General features: G+C 36.2%; 1 protein-coding gene across 5 annotated transcripts in view; it reads left to right on the top strand.

The window, feature by feature from the left end:
• Positions 1-20,437, top strand: part of RBMS3 (RNA binding motif single stranded interacting protein 3) — a 1,191,227-nt gene that overhangs the window by 1,042,520 nt on the left and 128,270 nt on the right. For all 5 annotated transcript variants that reach the window (XM_032162240.2, XM_058442835.1, XM_058442834.1 and 2 more), the window contains one exon: positions 17,878-17,984. In XM_032162240.2, coding sequence (XP_032018131.1) covers positions 17,878-17,984 — 107 coding nt within the window. The remainder of the gene's footprint in view (positions 1-17,877; positions 17,985-20,437) is intronic.

Genomic DNA, 20,437 nt, shown 5'->3' with positions numbered 1-20,437 from the left:
CATCCTGCTAGCCTTTAGAGGTCCCTGTCACTCTAGCAGGAAAGGGATGGAGAAAGGATCCCTACTAGTTCACTGATCTCCTCTCCCACCGCCCTCCCCCTTTTTCATTCATTGCAATTTTTTTCCAAAGAGCTGAGTACACACTAACCTCAAGACATTTTGTACTTCTGACCTTTTGCCTACAACACTTTTCTTCCTCATGTTTCCAAAGATTGCTCCCTCCTTTCTTTAGAACTTCACTGAGATCTTTCCAGATTACTGCCATCTATTATCTCCTTTTCTGTCAGTCTCTGCTCCTTACATTACCTTATCTTTTTTTAGCACTTCACAATTGAGGTTTTATTTATATGTTTACTTGTCTTTTGGCTGTCCCTTTTTACTAAAGTATAATTTCCATGACAGCAACATTCCTTAGTCTAGTTCTATGGGATTTAGAATAATGCCTGGAACATAGTAAGTGCTCAATAGTTGTGAATGAATGAATGTTCTTCTGTTACTGTTGAGAACAGGCTGCAATCACTGAAGATTGTGGTAAATAAGGAGGTGGGGATCGTTTGATCCAGGAAGCAGTATGGAATGAACTATGGAATATCAAGACCCGGGATTATATACTGGTTCTGACACTTATTAGCTGGGTATACTTAATTTACTTAAACTCTCTCATCTTTAGGACTTTTTCCATCTCAAAAGGGGTTTCAGCTCAAAAAGAGGTAGTTTTGTGGAATAAATGTGAACACATTAAAGCATCTACCACAATATCAAACACAAAGGAAGCTTCATTTAAAAATTGATAACTATGCAATTTGCCTTTAAAAGGTTAATCTGCTTCTTAGAATTTATAATTCATATCAGATCTTAAATTGCAATTTACTATTTTTATATATACCAAGCAGGGCCATATTCTGGTAAATCTGTTCCCATATTTTGAAAAAGGCAGGGGATTCTCCCTCCTGACCACATAAAGCCAGTTTCATTAGAATTAAATTTTCCTGTGAGGAACAGAACTAGAAAAAACTATTTTAAGATGCATGTGTAACTAAAAAAGAACACGAATAGCCAAGGCAATCCTAAGCAAAAAGAACAAAGTGGAGGAATCATACTACCTGACTTCAAACTATGCTACATAGCTACAGTAACCAAAACAGCATGGTACTGGTAGAAAAACAGACACATAGGCCAATGGGACAGAACAGAGTCCAGAAACAAGGCCACACACCTACGACTATGTAATCTTCAACAAAGCTGACAAAAACAAGCAATGGGAAAAGGACTCCCTATTCAATAAATGATGTTTTGATAACTAGCTTAGCCATATACAGAAAATTGAAACTGAACCCCTTCCTTATACCATATACAAAAATTAACTCAAGATGGATTAAAGACTTAAATGTACAACCTCGAAGACAACCTAGGAAATGCCATTGTGGAAATAAGAATGGGCAAAGATTTCATGATGAAGATGCTAAAAGCAATTGCAACAAAAGCAAAAGTTGACAAATGGGATCTAATTTGAAATTAAGAGCTTCTGCCCAGCAAAAGAGACTATTAACAGAATAAACAGGCAACCTACAGAACAGGAGAAAATATTATAAACTATGCATCTGACAAAGATCTAATATTGAGCATCTTTAAGAAACTTAAATTGACAAGAATAAAACAACCCCATTAACAAGTGGGCAAAGAACATGAATAGACCCTTTTCAAAAGAAGACATACATCTAGCCAATTCAAACATATGAAAAAAAGCTCATCATCACTGATCATTAGAGAAATGCAAATTAAAACCAGTGAGATATTATCTCACACCAGTCAGAATGGCTATTACTAAAAAGTCAAAATATAGCAGATGCTGGCAAGGTTGCAGAGAAAAGGGAACACATAAACTGTTGGTGGGAGTGTAAGTTAGTTCAACCATTGTGGAAAACAGTGTGGCAATTCTTCAAAGACCTACAAGTAGAAATACCATTCAACCGAGCAATCCCATTCCTAGGTATATACCCAAAGGAGTATAAATGGTTCTATTATAAAGAAACATACATGTGTATGTTCACTGCAGCACTATTCACAATAGCAAAGTCATGGAATTAACCTAAATGCCCATCAATGACAGATTAGATAAAGAAAATGTGGTACAGATACACCATGGAATACTATGCAGCCATTAACAAGAAAAAGATTGTGTCCTTTTCAGGAACATGGATGGAGCTGGAGGTTATTATCCTTAGAAAAGTAATGCAGGAACAGAAAATCAAATACCACTTGTTCTCACTTATATGTGGGGTCTAAATGATGAGAACACATGGACACATAGAGAGGAACAACACACTGTGGCCTCTCAGAGAGTGGAGGGTGGGAGGAGGGAGAGGATTAGGAAAAATAACTAATGGCTACTAGGCTTAATACCTGGGTAATGAAATAATCTGCACAAACAACCCCCATGACACAAGTTTACCTATGTAACAAAGCTGCACATGTACCCCTGAACTTAAAATAAAAATTAAATTTAAAAAACTTAAAATTGGTAACTATGTAATTTTCCTTTAAGAAGTTCATCTGCTTTTTAGAAATTAAAATTCATATTGTATCTTAAGTTACAATTTACTTTCTTTTTTTGTTGTTGTTTTTTGTTTGTTTTTTTGCAGTTGCAAGATTTAATAGAGTGAAAACAGAGCTCTCATACAAAGGGAGAGGACCCAAAGTGGGTAGCCATTGCCAGCTGGGATGCCTGGGTTTATATCCTGATCATTGTCCCTCCCCCTGTGCTCTCAGGCGATAGATGATTGGCTACTTCTTTACCTCCTGTTTTTCCCTAATTAGCATTTTAGTGAGCTCTCTTTACTACCTGATTGGTCGGGTGTGAGCTAAGTTACAAGCCCCGTGTTTAGAGGTGGATGTGGTCACCTTCCCAGCTAGGCTTAGGGATTCTTAGCCTAGGAAATCCAGCTAGTCCTGTCTCTCATCACCTGGGAGCTTTGGCTCTTTGGGTGGTTCTAAACAGCATCAAGGTTGAGATCAAAGTTATCTTTGGGATCTCCACCCCCTGAAACCTGCTCCTACTTGCTGGTTCCTGCCAGGGAGACCCGGGTGATCAGCTTCCCTCAAAGTCCAGGGCAGAAGCACTCTGGTGGCCCCAGGTGCCTAGAGACAGGCAGAAGGGAGACACCTATGAGTCACTCCTCCACTTCTTCCAGAGACCATACTGTTTTGTTTGTTTTTGAAAGTGTCAGAAAGCCATGAACACAGAGCTTCCCCTCTGTGCTGTGAGTTTGGGAATCTGGAATAGGAAAAGAAGTTCCCATCCCCGGGGACACCTTTCCTGGCACTGCTCCCCAGCCTCCTCCCAGCTCCAGGCTGAGAAGGGTGTCCCTCCCCGCGTCCCTGCAACAGCCAGCACTGAGGTCGGCCTCCACCCCAGCCACAGTGTGCTGCCATGTTGTGTTTCCGGGCCTGTCCCCAATGTCAAATCCTAGAGGCTAGGCCTCTTACAATTTACTTTCTAACTATTTGTATATATAACAAGCAGCGGCACATCTGGCACATCTGTTCTCAAATTTTGAAAAAGGAAAGGGGTTCTTCCTCCTGACCACATAAAGCCAGTTTCTTCAGAATCTAATTCTCATGTGAGGAACCAGGTAATTAATTCTAGATTTGAGACACCTTCAGGAGACCTTCTCTCTACTCCGCTAAAGGTCTCAGGATATGTCCATTACTAAATTAGGAACAGTTCACCAACTCTGGTTGGAGAATTGTTTAATTTCATGGTCATAGAGAAAGGAAGGTTGACTTGATTGTTAGCTAACTTCAAGATAATCCAAAATGGAAATAGTGAGGAATGGTTTTACTTTGCCCTTTGTATTACCTGGCAAATTTGGCAGTGTCTCTCATGGGCTTTGTCTACAAGAGTGAAACAAATCAGAGAGCTTTATAGTAATGTGGCATATTTAGGTCCTTTCACAAAGTCAATCCTTGTTAAACAGATCATAATTCATATAAAAAGAAAGCTCTCCTTCTTACCACTTTAAGTTTTATAGTCCAAAATAGAGCCTTTGAACTCTCTTCAATTCTAAAATGCATCACTGTGATGCCTGCAGAGGTTAGGTCTATTTTCAATTAACTGTACTGTTTCTATGCTGGAAATAAAATGAGAGGCATGGCTCCAGGAAAATGGCCCTAAAAATAATAATTTTTGCATGTGTCTCAATAATAATAATATCTAACATTTGTTTTGTGTCTTTCCATGGTTCATAAAAGTTATTCCCCTGTTTACCTTACATAACACTGCAAGTTACTCCCAATCTTTTATTCATTCAACAAATATTTACTACATGCTACTGTATGCCAGATTTGGGATTAAGTGTTCAGTGTAAGGTCATATAATTCTCTTAGTTAGGGAAATTTTATGTTGCTGGTCCGCTTTTACAATGAGTAAGTGGTGAAACTGAGACGTGAAAATTAAGTCTATTATCAGTAAAAAGATCATATATATCAAATCCTTGACTATCCTTAATTTGTGAAAACTACATTAAATATGACTTTTTCCTATAAGGAAAGCTTTTACAGATTCCTAGATGGTTAAATTTAATTGCTTCTACATGTTTTATATATAATCATTATATGCCAAAAATACACATTATGTTCAATACAAAATATTTACTTCTTTGATTATGATTATTTTTAGGTAAAAAAACGAATATGCTGCCAAGCTGCAATTACTATATTTAGAATATGTACAACTTGTGACTAGCCAAATTTGTAATGATCTTTTAGAAAATAGGGGAAAGATTTCCAGTGCCTATTTTAGGTAAGAAAGCCTTCCTGAAAGACTTATTAAATATTAAATGCTTTATTAAGAAATTTAGAGACTCTTTATGCAGATATTTTAAAAGCCTGACAGATATATCCAATGTCGGACTGAATTAAGTTCAGTCTTGGCTTATTCAGCTGAGAGGGTGCTTTGCTGTTGTCGAGACATAGGACAGTTGTCAGGGTGCCTTCCACCCTGGAAAATACATAAGCTTGCTAAAATTGTGCAGGCGCATGCATGTGTGCATGTATGTGTATAATCTACTGCATTCTAGGAACTACATTATACTTGGGGGATACAAAGATAAATAATGCAGAGACCCTATACTCGAGAGACATTTAAATTGTAAAAAAAAAATGGCATATAAATAAATGAGTGAGCTGAGGTGTTTCACAGATACCAAATTAGAAGTGTGTATAATAGACTCACACAAGAATAAATGAAATTGACTTATAATTTAAAAAATATTTAATGTCTGCTTTGCTATCAGAAAGAATATTCTTTAAGAACTAGGACTTTTTCTATTTTATTCATTACTTAGTCTTTCATGAATAGTACAACACCTGATATATAGCCCCATGTTTCCAATGAATTTTGAATGAATTTCAGGCAAGGGTGAATAAATAAGTTGAATGAATGTATTAAAAATTAATTAATAATAAGTTATTTTATGGGAATTTGGTGGGGTGGGAAAAGCGGTCAGGAAATGTTTTATGAAAGTGATTAAGTAGGAAAAGATAGAAGCCAGTTCAGACAGAAGGAGCAGCATAAGCAAATCTGGGAGAGTGTGAAGGGTCTCAGCCCTTTTTGAGAAGTTGCTGTATGTGGAAAGTCAGATGCATACATTGAGATCATGACATTGGATGGCCTTTTGTGTTAAGGAGTTTGGACGTTATCCTATAGGTGGGCATGTGGGCGATTAAAGTAAAATTTACACTTTAGAAAGATCTATTGACAGTTTGAATCCATATAAGATACCCTTAGTGCTCACTCCCAGTGGAAAAATTGGTACCTATCTAAGAAAAATATGAATTTCTGGACAGCTATTCAACCTTCTCCTGGGGTAGTCTAGCACTAAACTAGTTTATCTCTTTGTTTCTATAGCACAGAAGGATGGGTATTGTATTTTGTAGTCATTTCTATGCATTGTTTTTATACTAAACTTCTTCATAGGTGATGCTGCCAAGTTATTTCTTTTTTTATGATTGTTTAGATTCATTTATCCATAGATGTTTACAGCACAAATGGTCTTTAACATCTCCTTGAAAAACTCAGTTTCTAGGACCTGGATTAAATTTATATTGTATTGATTAGTATGTGATTCAAGTTACCTGAGAGCACTCTTCAAATTGTCACAATTTCAGTACCTTGACTCTTGAATTAGAAAAAATACCATCTCAGGTCATTACCCCTGTAAATCTTTTACCTACTGAAAGCGAGGTTCTCATTCCAGCTGATGCCTCTAGCCTTATTAACTCATACCTGCATTGTAACATAGAGCTTTCACTTTAAAACTAGAATTGTATTTATTTCTACTAACTGAGTTCACTGCATCCTGGGAATTCTTTCTGCCTCTAGCTACAGGAAATACATGCTTAGGAACAGCATGAGGGAAATTGAGATGTGTTTTCTTGACCTGAGTTGGAGTTCAGTCTAAGGGTGCATAAGTATTTGCTTCCTTGGTGGAGAATCCTAAGTGAATGCTCTACTAGAAAGGATCCTGATGTTTTACATTAAAAGATTCCTCCCTATCTACCCCACCCCCACCCCCACCGTGGCCCCCATTTGTTTTTTCCTAGGGTGGTGAACATGAGTTTCACTTGAAATCAGAGTTATGCCTGGGATTATGACTTGGAATTCTTTCTTGTTATTACTTTCTTTTCTTTTTCAAGTAGGTTGGCTAATCATATTTACATGTGGAAATGTGGGGACTCTGTGCTCTTTTTTTTGTTAAAAAAAAAAAAGTTTGTGCCCCTGCTCTCCAACTACATTTCTTTACAGAAGTAATATTAAGAAGTTATTTTGTCTGTCTGTCTACATTTATTTAATAATTTGATCAAAGGATATTGACATGTGTATTACCCTCAGCCACTCTGCAGGACCAGTGAGGTAGACACTAGGCGATGGTGAATAGGGCCCAGCTTCCGACCTCAATCGAATCAAATTCTCATAGTAGTGGAGAGGAACATGGGAATGCATTATGGAAAATTAATGACATTTAGCTCATCCCCTATTGATGAACATTTATAAATTATGATACATCATAATTATGCCATAATACTAAGCAGCATTTCATGATATGTGCGCTAATATGGAAAATTCTTCATATACAATTAAGGTAAACAAACAAAACCAATACACTAAGCAATACTACCATCTTTGAAATTAAAAAAACAACTAAATAAACAAATTAGTAGATGTATATAGTTATGCATTTTTGAAAGAAATCATAAAAAGTGAGGGATTTAAAAGAGGTATTTTTATTTTTAACCTTTCTATAGTTTGAATTTACTAACTTTTTACGTGTAGTTTTTCCATATTTTTAATTCATTTGTAATATCAAAGGGGTATCTGCACTGTAAGATTATAGTGATATTTCTTTGTACCTCTTTCTAATAAAAAATTTTCATCTTATATGTAGTACATAGTAATCTATAAATATAAAATACAGTATGCAAGAGCTCTCTCAGAGGGAAGTGCAATACTCTGGAGCCAAGGAGGAGGGAGGAATGAGGCAGGATCAGAAACACTTCGTCTTGGTCAATAAATAAGATTCTTCTAATTTCATGAAGGTGCTTCATCTTAGAACTTTTTCCTTGGTGCTTTGCCTTTTAGCCACACAAGTTTCGCTAGTCTGTTGCTACCTCAACCAACTGATATTTCTTGGAAATGCTGGTACTTTCCAATTTCTTGGTTTCAAAACATTGCCTTCATTCAGCACCAATAATGTTCCAGCCTTTTCCCCAAAATGTGAACTAAATTTAACTGTCAGTGAAAACTTTATGTCCCATCTACTTGAAACATTAACTTTTTCCACTTGAAACAATAGCGTTACATTATTCCCCTTATGGGGGCACGGTTGTTCCTTTTAGAACCATCTTTTTATATAGGGAAGAAATTATCAGAGAATTGTTACAATTTTTTAAATGATGGTGTTTTAATCTTTAAAACAGAGAGGAGATCTTGAGATCACTATTTAGGCCGTAATACAATTTGTCAAAAGGTGATTTCTTCTATGTTGTTTCTAGTCAAATAGCTGTTCTCTGCTTTTGTCATCACTGTGGGGCATTTTCTTTCTTGTAAGCCTATTTCACATAGTACAGAATTATATATAAAACCAAATATAAGCAGTAATCCATTACTGAGGGATAAAATTAGGCATGTGCATGAAAATTACATTTTTTCAACGTATGCTATTTTTTATTTACTTCCTCTTTTTAGTTTATATTCCTTCACCAGTTTTTGACCTAAATGATAGGCACAAACATGAGCCTGACACTTATAAATACAATCCAGGTGATTTGTTTATTATTTTAAAACAAGCCATTGTTAGAGGGGCAGCATACATTCTTTTCGGAGATCTAACTGGTTTCTCAGCTTTTGGTTTTAATTCTAACCTGGCCCAGAGAACTACTGTAATTATATTTTTGTGAGTACTCAATCTTTTTGCCCCATTCCAAAATGATAAAGTCAGTCATAAGAACTGCTCAAACTTCATTCCCTATTCCTTCTGATGGTAAAGAGGGTAGAAAGTAAGCAGTTGGAGAAAGCGTTCACTTAGACATCAAAAGAGCTGATTGTAACTTTGCCACCAACTGCCACAAATTAGCTAGCAATTCGCTAAACTTTTATTTTTATTTTCCTTATTGACAAAATCAAGAGTTTGAATTAAGAAAATTTTATAGTTATATGGCAAACAGGATCTATACGCCATTCAGCATGGGATTTTATTACAACTAAGAATTACATACCTAGCTACGCCTCACTTATTATTGTACACAAAACATAATTAAATACTAAGCAGGGTGCTAAGAGTCAAAAGAAAATGTAACCAAATAGCTTCCTTTGCCATATGCAGGTTTTCTAACTCCAAAATAAAATAATTCTGTGTTGTAACCGTCAAGTAATTTTTGCCATGTAAACTGTGGTTTAAATTGAAAGCTTGCCAGCTCTATATCTAGAAATAAATACATACATACATATGCATGGGGGCATTCACACACACACATACACATATACACACTCTGGTAGGCATCAGAAGTCTATCATGCATAGGGCACATGTGGAAAAGAAAGTGGACGTTTTCCAACAAAACCTTTTGCAAACATTTCAGAGGCCTTATTCTGCAAGGCCTTCCTGGATATAACAAACAAAATAGTGTTTGGGGATAAGTGAAAATAATTAAAGGCATGGGTTCCAGCATACAGTTAGCTTCAGACACTTATTTCTAGCATTTCTCCATAAATATTTTTTGTTCCAAATCAGTATAAAGTACTTCTGTCTGCATTTGGAAGGATTGTGGAGTGTCGGAGCAAGTACCAAAGGAGTTCTAAGTTTTTGTTGCAAGGCTACCAGTTCTCAACATCAAGTTTAGATGGCCCCAGATGTTCTTAAAGCATTTTGACCAAATCTTAGCATTGCATCCACTTTCCTAATTTATATTTTCATTTAACAAACATTTGATTAAAACTTGTTTTTATCCAGAGTAAGTGACAGTTGACTTGTTTTCCATGTGCTAGTTCATGATTTGGCAGTTGGCATAGGGTGGGAGGTGGGGCATATATGCAAACCATTGTTTCAAACTCTGTGGAATTGGATGTGATTTCTAAGCTAAAGGATATTCGATGACTGCAGTGCTGGAGTTTGACATCCATTCCGTGCTCTACAAATGCCTATCTATGTTTCTATTATAGCAGCCATTGTAATCTTGAGTTTTCCTTTTACTTGGCTTTCTCCCCTTCTAGACTGTGACTACTTTGCCAGGAGCAAAGTTTAGAGTAGTGCCAGTATTATTTGGTATTGAATACATGTGGGTCAAAAAATAAATAAAAGATTGACTGTGTTAAAAATGCTCCTGAGTTTCATTATCATCCTTCTATTAGTATCATGTTTTCATCCATTAGTATGAACTGCTTTTTAATGTGCAAGTCACCCAGAATATCACAGGAATAGTTTAGGGAGGAGGTTTCATTTGTTTCTTTTCTTTTATTTATTTATTTATTTTTTTTTGAGGCGGAGCCTCGCTCTGTCGCCCAGGCTGGAGTGCAGTGGCGTGATCTCGGCTCACTGCAAGCTCCGCCTCCCGGGTTCACGCCATTCTCCTGCTTCAGCCTCCCGAGTAGCTGGAACTACAGGCGGCCGCCACCACGCCTGGCTAATTTTTTGTATTTTTAGTAGAGATGGGGTTTTACTTTGTTAGCCAGGATGGTCTCGATCTCCTGAACTCGTGATCATTTGTTTCATTTTTTCAATTGAGAAATAATTTACAACCTCACAATTTTTCTTTAAAGGTAGCTCCTGGTTCAAAAATTTATAACTTTTAACTTTTAATTTTTGAGATTCTTTTTTAAAGTCCTTTATTTTGTCTACTCTTATACTAAGATTTTATAAACTCACCTTGAATAAACTGCTTCTGTTGTCATTAGCTTTTCTTCTCCACCCAGCTCCTCCCACTCTTTATTTTTTCCTGAAGATTTGGAACCTATATGAAATGAGGAATTTTTAAATTTAATAGTTAAAGTACCAGACCAGTAATGTTATAGCAATAAAGAAATATTTAAAACCATCACCACAGTCCAATACAAGCACTAGAATAACTTAAATAAATTGAATGTTAAAAATGAAAGTGTTCAGCTTCTCTAAGGAAAGAAGGAATTCTGCTGTCGATATCTTAGATGTCAATATCTTCTCATCAATAGCATATTAAAGAACATTTTAGTGACTTATCAAACTGCATGTATTTTAAATTGTAAACAGAAAATCAAAATAAATTCTTATACCTTAATTTTGATAAGCAAAATCTTTGTCATTGTTTTGCTTGCTTAAAACACCAAATCCTATAAGCCATCGGATCATTATATCAGTTTATGCATTGTATGTTGCATGTTTAATACAAAGTTTGGAAGGCTAGAAATACTCCACTAAGCAAGCAAACAGTAATTACTCCTTCGTAATTACTGTGCAACTTTATTGCCATGCATTGTTATAATTATGTTTTAAATACTCCCCATTTGCATCATAGACCATAATGTCGTCTAGCACGTTAAAGTCTGTGGCTTATAACAGCATCCCACTTCCACAAAGGCCTCTTCATTTAGTCTCTATTTTAACTACTGTTAAAAGAGACTAAATGCAAGTAATTGGCACCATAATCCTACGGTAAGGAAATTGTAAGCAATATGATATTTCTGTGCTACTGAAGTCTCTAATTATTCAGAGAATTTCATGTTTAACGTTTAATATGCATTCCCCTTTCAGTTATGGAGCCAGTCATAACCAAAACAGTTCTTCTCAAATCTTAACATACACAGAAATCACCTGGGGATCTGGTTAAAATACAGATTTTGATATAGTTGGTCTGGAAACAGGCCCAAGAGTCTACATTTCTAACAAGCTCCCAGGTGATGATTCCATTGCTGCTGGGTTCATTGACCTTACTGTGAGTGACATCACTTTCATGTATTATCTATAACTAAGTGCAAAATGCGGTTAACAGTGTGCACACACACACACACACACATTGCGCACATACATACACACATGGCAAACTTCACTCCAACCTCTCCTATGATCACTTTCTACCCTCAGACCTGGAAATAAATTAATCCTGTCACAGGATTTATTTAAAACAAAGAGAAACAGCATTCAACCTGTGAAAGCTGGCCAAATACACACTAGATAATATCACTCTGAGCTGGGAGTCAAAGAGGGCTTCCTTGTCATTTGCCAGATGGAGGGGTGTGTGTGTGCATGTGTGGTGGGGGCAGTTGGGAAAAGAAATTCCAGGCAGGGAGGAACTGCCCTTAGAAGTGACGAGAGTGAAATTAGCTCAGTGTGGCATCGTGTGCCTATAGTCCCAGATACTCAGGAGGGTGAGGCAGGAGAATCACTTGAACCCAGGAGGCACAGGTTGAAGTGAGCTGAGATCCAAGATCAAGCCACTGCACTCCAGCCTGAGAGACAGAGCAAGACTCTGTCTCAAAAAAAAAAAGAAAAAAAAAAAAAGAAAGTGACAGAGTGTAAACTATTCAGGGATGGAAAGATACTAATAAAGATATGATGAAGGGGAAAAATTCTTATTTTCTAATCAAAGAATTTGGATTTTATCTTAAAGGTATTTAGGAATTACCTAAGAACAAGATGATTATGTGAATTTTAGTTCACCTAGTCTACTAATGTTTTCTCTGCCACTCTCGGTGAAATATTTCTCTTTGGGAAATTAATCCGAATTTGACTCCTGAAATTTAAGGATACTATGGAAATATATTCATTGTTTTTGAAATAGCACATTTGAAAATGTACTTGGACACAGGAAGGGGAACATCACATACCAGGGCCTGTTGTGCGGTGGGAGTAGAGGGGAGGGATAGCATTAGGAGATATACCTAATGTAAATGATGAGTTAATGGGTGCAGCACACCAACATGGCACATGTATACATATGTAACAAACCTGCACGTTGTGCACATGTACCCTAGAACTTAAAAGTATAATAATAATAAAAAAAGAAAATGTATTTCTGGAATTTTTTTAAATGTATCTAGTAAAACATCTTAGCTTTATCTGTCTTCCATTATAATCATCTTAAAATTAACAGTATATAATCATCTTAAAATTAATAGAATCAGATGTTTTAACTTAGCAATGTCAGTAAATATAAATAGGTCATTATCAATATTCATAGCCTAACTGCTTACGCAGATCCCCAAATATCAGGGTGGCTAATATTTGAGACCTTTAAAAAAATTGTAAAATTTATGAAGACAGTTCACAAAGAGATCTTAGTTGAAAGCTAAGAAAATCTCACCCTATGACTTTTAAATTTTCTCTTAGTTTAAAAATAACTATTTGAAATTTCTCTTTACAATAAGGGAAAATTTTAAGGTAGGCTTAAAATCCAGAATCTCATACTCTTTATATATTTGATCTTTGGCAATCTAGAACATTGTTATTTGGTAATATTTGTTTAAGGGATGTCTCTGCTAAATTTTTTTATGCCAGTCGGTAGAAGAAATATTAGTGTAAATAACTCATTTAGAGTATTTTATTTTATTTATTTAATACAAATGTTTAAATAAGGGAATTGGGAAAGACCTGCCGTTTTGGAATGTAATTATAGATATGTAATTGTTTTAGGGAGAGGTAACGAAAGGTAAAGATGGTCTCTTTTAATGAGGAAAGATTTTCTGGAACTTAGCTTTAGCAACAGTAATTATTTAACATGTTAATATGGGATCTGGAAAAGGGAAACTCCAGTGAAATCTATTACTATGTAGATGGCTCAATAGTTTTTCTAGTAGTAAAATACAACCCTGATGGATTTAAACTGCCAACAGAACTTTTGCAATTGAGTGGCAAGATAATAGTAATAGTACTAATGATCAGAAACAAACAGCAAAAGAACAGAGAGCATTCATCACAGGCAATTGGAGGTTAACACAGATAATAATAACATAACATGCATCATGCCCAGGAGACAATGAAAGCCAAATTCTGGCAATGACTCAGGAAAGTGACCTAGTGCTGTAGTAGCCAGATGACCCAATGACAAGCTATAGCAAACAAGAACCGTTTTAGAAACACAGATCTTTTCCATAAACACAACTTTTTGTTGTTGTTGTTGAGGATAGTTGCAAGGTTTGTATGTTGATGAGGCCTCTATGGAGTTAAAATGGAACAGAGTTGATGAAAATAAAGCTTAAACGTTCCAAACTCTGATACTGGCACATGACCAGGTTTCACAGTTGGTAACTGGGAAATGGCTGACAGGGATACTAATCAATAATAATCTTTGCAGCAAACAGATTCAGTATTTATTTAGATATAATACATTCTTTAAAAAAACTTTCACAATAGCTCTATGAAGTATTTAACATTATTTCCCCATTTTATACATAAGAAAAATGAGTCACAGAAATGTAAAAGAAAGGAAAGAAGGAAGGAAGGGAAGAGAAAGGAAGGGGAAGGAGAAGGGGAAGGGGAAGGGGAAGGGAAGGAGGGAGGAAGGAAGGAAGGAGGGAGGGAGGGAGGAAGGGAGGGAGAGGAAGAAAAGGAAGGAAGAAGGAAGGAAGGAAAGAAGGAAGGAAGGAAGGAAGGAAGGAAGGAAGGAAGGAAGGAAGGAAGGAAGGAAGGAAATTTGCCTAGTATTTTGTAGCTAGCAAGTAAGGGAGCCAGACTTCAAACGCAGGAAGCTGGCACCCTTAACAATTAAGTGCCCTCAAAGTATGTGATAAAGCCTGTGGAAATATGAGCCTGTAGAAACTACCTAAAGAGACGTCATATTCTAGACTATTAGAACCAAGGACTATCCTATAAACCTTATAAGAACCATTATTAGGGGACAATAAACAACCCTGCTTCAAAGAGTAGAAATATGTTTCATAAAAGCCATTACCCAAGGATGTATAAAAGGTAAAACTTAAATAAAAATAGATTACCATTTACAACTTGGAAAAGAAACCCAGAATTTTCTGTAGCCACTGGGCAATGTGTTCTTACAGCCATAGGCAGAATAAAAATCTGGAAATTATCAGGGAAGGTTTTAAGAACAAAATAAGCAAGTTGGTCTCTTTTTAAATATAAATCTGACGTTAACAGAAGGCTTATGATATTAAGGGAAAACTGGTATGGGGACTAAGGAAGGGAGTGAAAACATACTCCTCACCTATGAGTTAGACATCCAAGAGGACAATCAAATTCGATCTCATGCCATATTGGGTCACTGATGATCCATCATGCATGGACTATAGGACTTACAAATAAATCTGGACACAAAAGTTCTTATGTATGGGCCAATTGTGCTTATTTGGACACAGTGCAAATAGGTATGACAAGATATTTTTTTCCTCAAGGATGATACTTAGCAGATAAAGCCTGATTTCTAATTCAGTATTGGTACAACTGCATTTAGTGGTTTAGCTGCTACTTAGGTTTAAATCTCAGGTGTGTGACCCATAGCAAGCCACTAAACCATTCTGAATCTCAGTTCCTTCACTGGTAAAATAGGGAAAAATATTAGTTGGCTTATAGAGTTGTAGTGAAGATTAAATGAATGATCTATGTAAAACGGAAGTGCTTGATAAACTTTAGTCTATTATTAACACCAAATACTAAAAAAAAAAAAAAAAATTCCTCTCCTTGGATAACATTCCTTGGTTAAAAAAAGACTATATTTGAGTAGAAAGAAGCTTCTGACTGTTAAGGGTGATGGATATGCTCATTATCTTGACAATGGTGATGGTCACATAGGCATATGCATGTATCAACACTGACAGATTGTGTACTGGGAATATGTACAGTTTATTTTATGTCAGTTGACTCAATAAAGCTGTTAAAAAAAAAAAACTCACCTGTGGGTGTTATGTGTGTGTCTGTGAATGTAGTTGCTAGGAAAATTTCTTACCTAACAGAGGCACACAAAGCTGCCATCCCTCCTCACAAGAAATTGGAACCAGTTTCTTTACAGCAAGAAATGTAAGGTGCTTCTAGATATACCTTTGGTGAGAAATTTGTACCACTGACAGTGATGAACTCATATGTTGGCATGACCATCCCGTTTTAATACCTGTATGTACCTGAATCTTTAAAATGGCTAGAGAGAAAATACTCTATAGAGGAGGATGAGCTTACATGTGATATAAATAGATAGTTTTGAAATCTCACAGGAAATTATGTTACTCAGAGAATATTGGGATGCAATGATTGCATTTAGCATTTAGGTTTTTCATCTGGAATCAGAATTTACAGTACTTCTAACATAAAGGCAGTGACTATCTACAGATATTGCATGATGCAGTCTTTCTCTTGTGTGATTTTCCTGGCTTCACCCAAGTCACTGAACTCAGAGGCTCATCAGAGCAGTCAGTGTGAAAAACCACTTGTGTTCAGTGAGGCAATGATATTTATTGAGTGCTCTCTTTATACAGAACTGTGTGCTCTGTATAGGGCAGGAATGACATTTTGTTTTTTATTTCTCTTGGTCAATGGTGACCCCTGTCTCTTTGAGTCATTCCCTCCAGTACTGATAAACAGAGTTGCTGCTAATAAAGAGTGAGCTAAAAGGACTTGACAAAATATGACTCCCCCTTAGAGCCAAATGATTTTCAAATATTTATTTGTAAGTACCTGTTTGATTGTATTCTTTTTCCACTGTTGATTTTGCAAAGAATTTTGGAAACAATTTTGGAATTCTCATTAATTCCTTAAAAAGGTTTAATTTTACCCAGATAAATAAATGCAAGGAATCTGGGGTGGGAATGGGGGAGAATGGGTGTTGGGGAAGTTGTGTCAGTTATCTATCAAGACAATAATGCCACATATCAATTATAACATCCTAGTGGCATGAAACAATAAAGACTTCTTTAGCTTACACATTTGTGTGGTGGGCTCAGTTTATATCACCTAGGCTTATATATTTTTTTCTGTTGTTAACTGCCAGTTAACTCTGTACCACTACCGATCTTGGATGTGCGGGTTCACATGTCTGGGTGGTGGCTGGCATTGGATGATCTAGTATGGCCTTGGCTGGAATGTTAGGTTGTTAAGGATGACATATCTTTATTTGCATCTCATCCTCCAGCAGGCTAACCTGGGCATGTTCACATATCCGTGCACAGGAGCAAAAGAAGCAACTCTCAATACTTAAACCCATTTCAAGCTTCCGCTCATGTCTCATATGCTAACATCCCATTGGCCAAAGCAATCACATGGGGTCAGACCTGGGTTCAGAGTGAGAGGGCTCCACAATATTATATAGCAAAAGGCAAGGACACAGGGATTGGTCAAGAATTAGGGCCTTTAGTATAATTAATCTTTAGTAAAACGTACTTTTCCTAATGAGTACAGTTATGCAGGGTGGTCATTTTGGTTTTCAGACTGTAAACTGACAAATTAATGTTTGGTTAATTCAAGCAGATAAACTAAGAAATGAAACTTCCAGCCATATTAATGTATTAAAAAAGTTTGTCAGGCCACTTTGGCTTTCATTTTATTCATTCATTTAAAAATATATTTATTGTGATAACAAGCAGCAATTTTCCAGTCAAGCAGGGATGTGAAGGAGAACATCAGTTCTCAAAGAATAATTTTGCCCTGTTGGGTTTTAAAAGATTGTCATTTTCCAATGTAATTGTTGGAAGAGGAGTTCAGACATCAGTTTTGGTCACTTTCTCTTGGGAAATACATTTACCTGAGTCATGTAGGACCACATCAAGCAATCTGGAACTCACAAGTTATAGCCATATCCTTTGGCTATATTTTTATCATGTGGGTTCACTTAACATTCTAATAATTGTTCTCCCTGGGATTCTGACTAGATTTTACTGGAAAATTGGAGTGAAGAGGGTTGGGTGGAGCATCAGCTTCTAGCCATTTAGAAATTACAGGGGACTAATTTTTTAAAAGCTAATTTGATTGCAGTTAGCAAAATGTCTCTCTTTTGAAAAAGAAGCTTCTAATCATCTCTTTCCAAAATTGAATCCTTCAGTTTCTACAGTGCAAACACTGTTGCTTTGAGGAAGAAATATTTATCCACATATAAATACCGATCATGAACACGTTTCTGGAAGAGTCGGTGCTTGCGTCTTTACTTCTAAAGCAAATTCACATTCTGCTTCAACTGATTATTTTTTCAACAATATTTGTTATATTCTTTTATGATCTGCCAGTACTTTTTTGAAGCCCAGTTAGTTAGAACAGCGGCCAACAGAGCTGAGACTAAAAGGGTGCCAAATATCTCTTCAGAGGCAAGATGTTACTTCAAAAGATACTCACTACAAGGCACTACTGTGACTCACATAATCACTTATTTTTTAAGGGGGAGTTGTTAATGTAGAATTGGTTTCTTATCTTCCCAGCCCCCAGTGAGCCTTTGCTGTGCAAATTCGCTGATGGAGGACAAAAGAAGCGACAGAATCAAAGCAAATATACCCAGAATGGGAGGCCTTGGCCCAGGGAAGGAGAGGTGAGTCCTGACTGACAGCATTTGCTCTGAAATTTGGCAGTAGATATCCCTCAGAAGGTGGCAAGGCAGACGTATGGTGCCATGATGAAACTGGGTCCCGTGGAACACCCAGTGTCTTCAAAGGGGCAAATGAGCAGCCCCATGTTAATGTGTTCTAGATGAAATTACTGAGGAGTAGAGGACTTCAAAATTAACCTCAGTTCTGCACTACAGCAAGTCTTCTGTCTTTAACCCAACTTGAACCTGAAAGGAACTCACTGAAATACTTATCTACAAAGAATTGATTTCTATTTGTATAATAGCTATAAAATGAGGGTATAATTACTTAACAAAATATTTTCAGTGAAATCAATAGGGAGAGTTGAATGTGTTTTGAAACAGGCAGACAAAATTTGGTTGTTTTTCATCCTGCTATTGAGATGATTTACTTGCACATGTATGTATATTTATGCATATTCCCATATGTTCATAAATGTTTTGATATCTGTTTTATATATATATATAAAATAAGATATTGTCTTGGTCAAAAAAGAGGGAGAAAAGTTGATACATACAGCATTTTGCTTTTCACAAGGAGAATGAAAAGCGCTGAACAGCTCACTATCCATTTACCCTCAATACAAATTGGTAAAAAAGCCAGTTTATGGATCCAATGCCACTTAGGAATGGGTTCTTTTTGTTACTTTTTTGTAAGAAGACAAGGAAAAGGTGCCTGAGCTTCCATGAGGTCTTTTCATTATTTGTGAAATGGAATAGAGTTGTTTGAATGACTTGAATAAATGCCATTTTGTACCATACTTTCAACAGAAGAGCTTTATTTGGTATTTCGTTCAAAGCACCTACTTCATCCATTTATCATTTAAGAAGCATTGTACTTGATGTAGCATTTTACACTTTCAATACTGACAGAAAAGTGGTAAGGAAGAAAGGAAGCTGGAATTTTTCTCAGCAAATCCTTTAGCCTTTTTTCAGTTGCTGTTTCTAAGACCATTGTTTGTTTTGAGTGTTTCCAGGCAGGTCTCAAAACCCCTCTTAAAGGTTATAGTTATGTTCAAGTACTATATAAACTGTAGCTCATTACATTAAGACATGAAAAACAGAATCATTATTGAGCATCAAAAGCTAATAAAAAAGATAAAGAGTTTTAATATTCTCAACTTTAGAAAGGCAGTGGGTATTATGTTCTAAAAATGAGGTGGAGGGGGTGATCCATGTGTTTTTAGCATGGAGTCCAGTGCATCAGCAGATAACCCTATTGGCCCCAGAAGACAACTGATGCCTGATAGCACTCGTTAACACATGTCCCCTACCAAACACCCATAAATCTAGAAAGACTCATTTGACATTTTAAAATTTGGTTGGATAAAATGCCTGCTGATTAGAGATATCTTTGGGTCACAGACTATCATCACAAAGCCCCAAGACTCAATTAGTAACTTGGCATTAATGACAGAAGCTTCAGTTTCTGTCTCCTTAAGGAACTATAATATTACCTTCATACAATAGATGGCAACCGCAGCAAGACACTTCATCTCAGTGTACATTTCTTGAAAATGGAATCAATAAAGACAAAATGTAGAGAGTTACAGCTGCCACCTGGCTACTGTATATAGAATCTAAGACTTTGCTTCAAAGCATGATAAATGCTATATGTACTATAATGTGGAAGCATTGTAGAGTTGAGTTTAGGACCAAGAGCACCTTATAATTTAAACCTAGGTTTTAAAGGTGTATTACTAATCTTTGTTTTCAAAAGTTGATTTTTAAGAGCTATAAATTTTCCTGTTGATCTGTGAAAATCAAAGGACCATGATAAAATTTATCTGTGACCAATAAAATATATTTCAAATATATATACACATTGAGAGAAAATAGATTAGGCAGAGAAATAGCATGCCCTAGAAATACGCTTATCAAATTTTTTGGTTTGGGGATGCACATATTAATTTGTACACTTTGATTGTGGTCCTAGAAGTAGATACCCAAAGAATATTGAATAACTGTGTGCCCATGACTTTATATTTTTTTGCTTCTGTTTCCCGCTTGCATTTTACTTGCTAAAGTATATTAGCAAGTTGATAAAGTTGTCATGATACACATTAATTCTATATAAGCAATATTTAATTAATTTTATATGCCAGGAAATTCTGGTTACCGGATTTGATTCTAAGACACATGTTTTTGTTGTTGCTGTTTTCCACACTTTAAAGCTTCTGGAATTGGTTCTCTTTACTAAGTGGCATTTTACAAGATAATATGCATTTGCTCCTGTTAGTCACTTGGGGGCACTACCTACATTCTCTGGTTAAGGTCTTTGACCACACTGGTTTCATAAATAAAAGCACTAACCGAAGCCCGGATCTGGGTCAGATTCTTAAAGGAGGGTTTTTTGTTTGTTTGTTTCTTTGACCCTTTCCTTCATTCAGTGTCATGATTGAGACAAGTAACTTTCT

This window comes from Hylobates moloch, unplaced genomic scaffold (genome assembly GCF_009828535.3).
Source record: "Hylobates moloch isolate HMO894 unplaced genomic scaffold, HMol_V3 SCAFFOLD_8, whole genome shotgun sequence".
Taxonomy (NCBI): Eukaryota; Metazoa; Chordata; class Mammalia; order Primates; family Hylobatidae; genus Hylobates; species Hylobates moloch.
The sequence above is the reverse complement of the archived record's forward strand: the minus strand, read 5'-3'. Positions and strand labels throughout refer to the sequence as shown.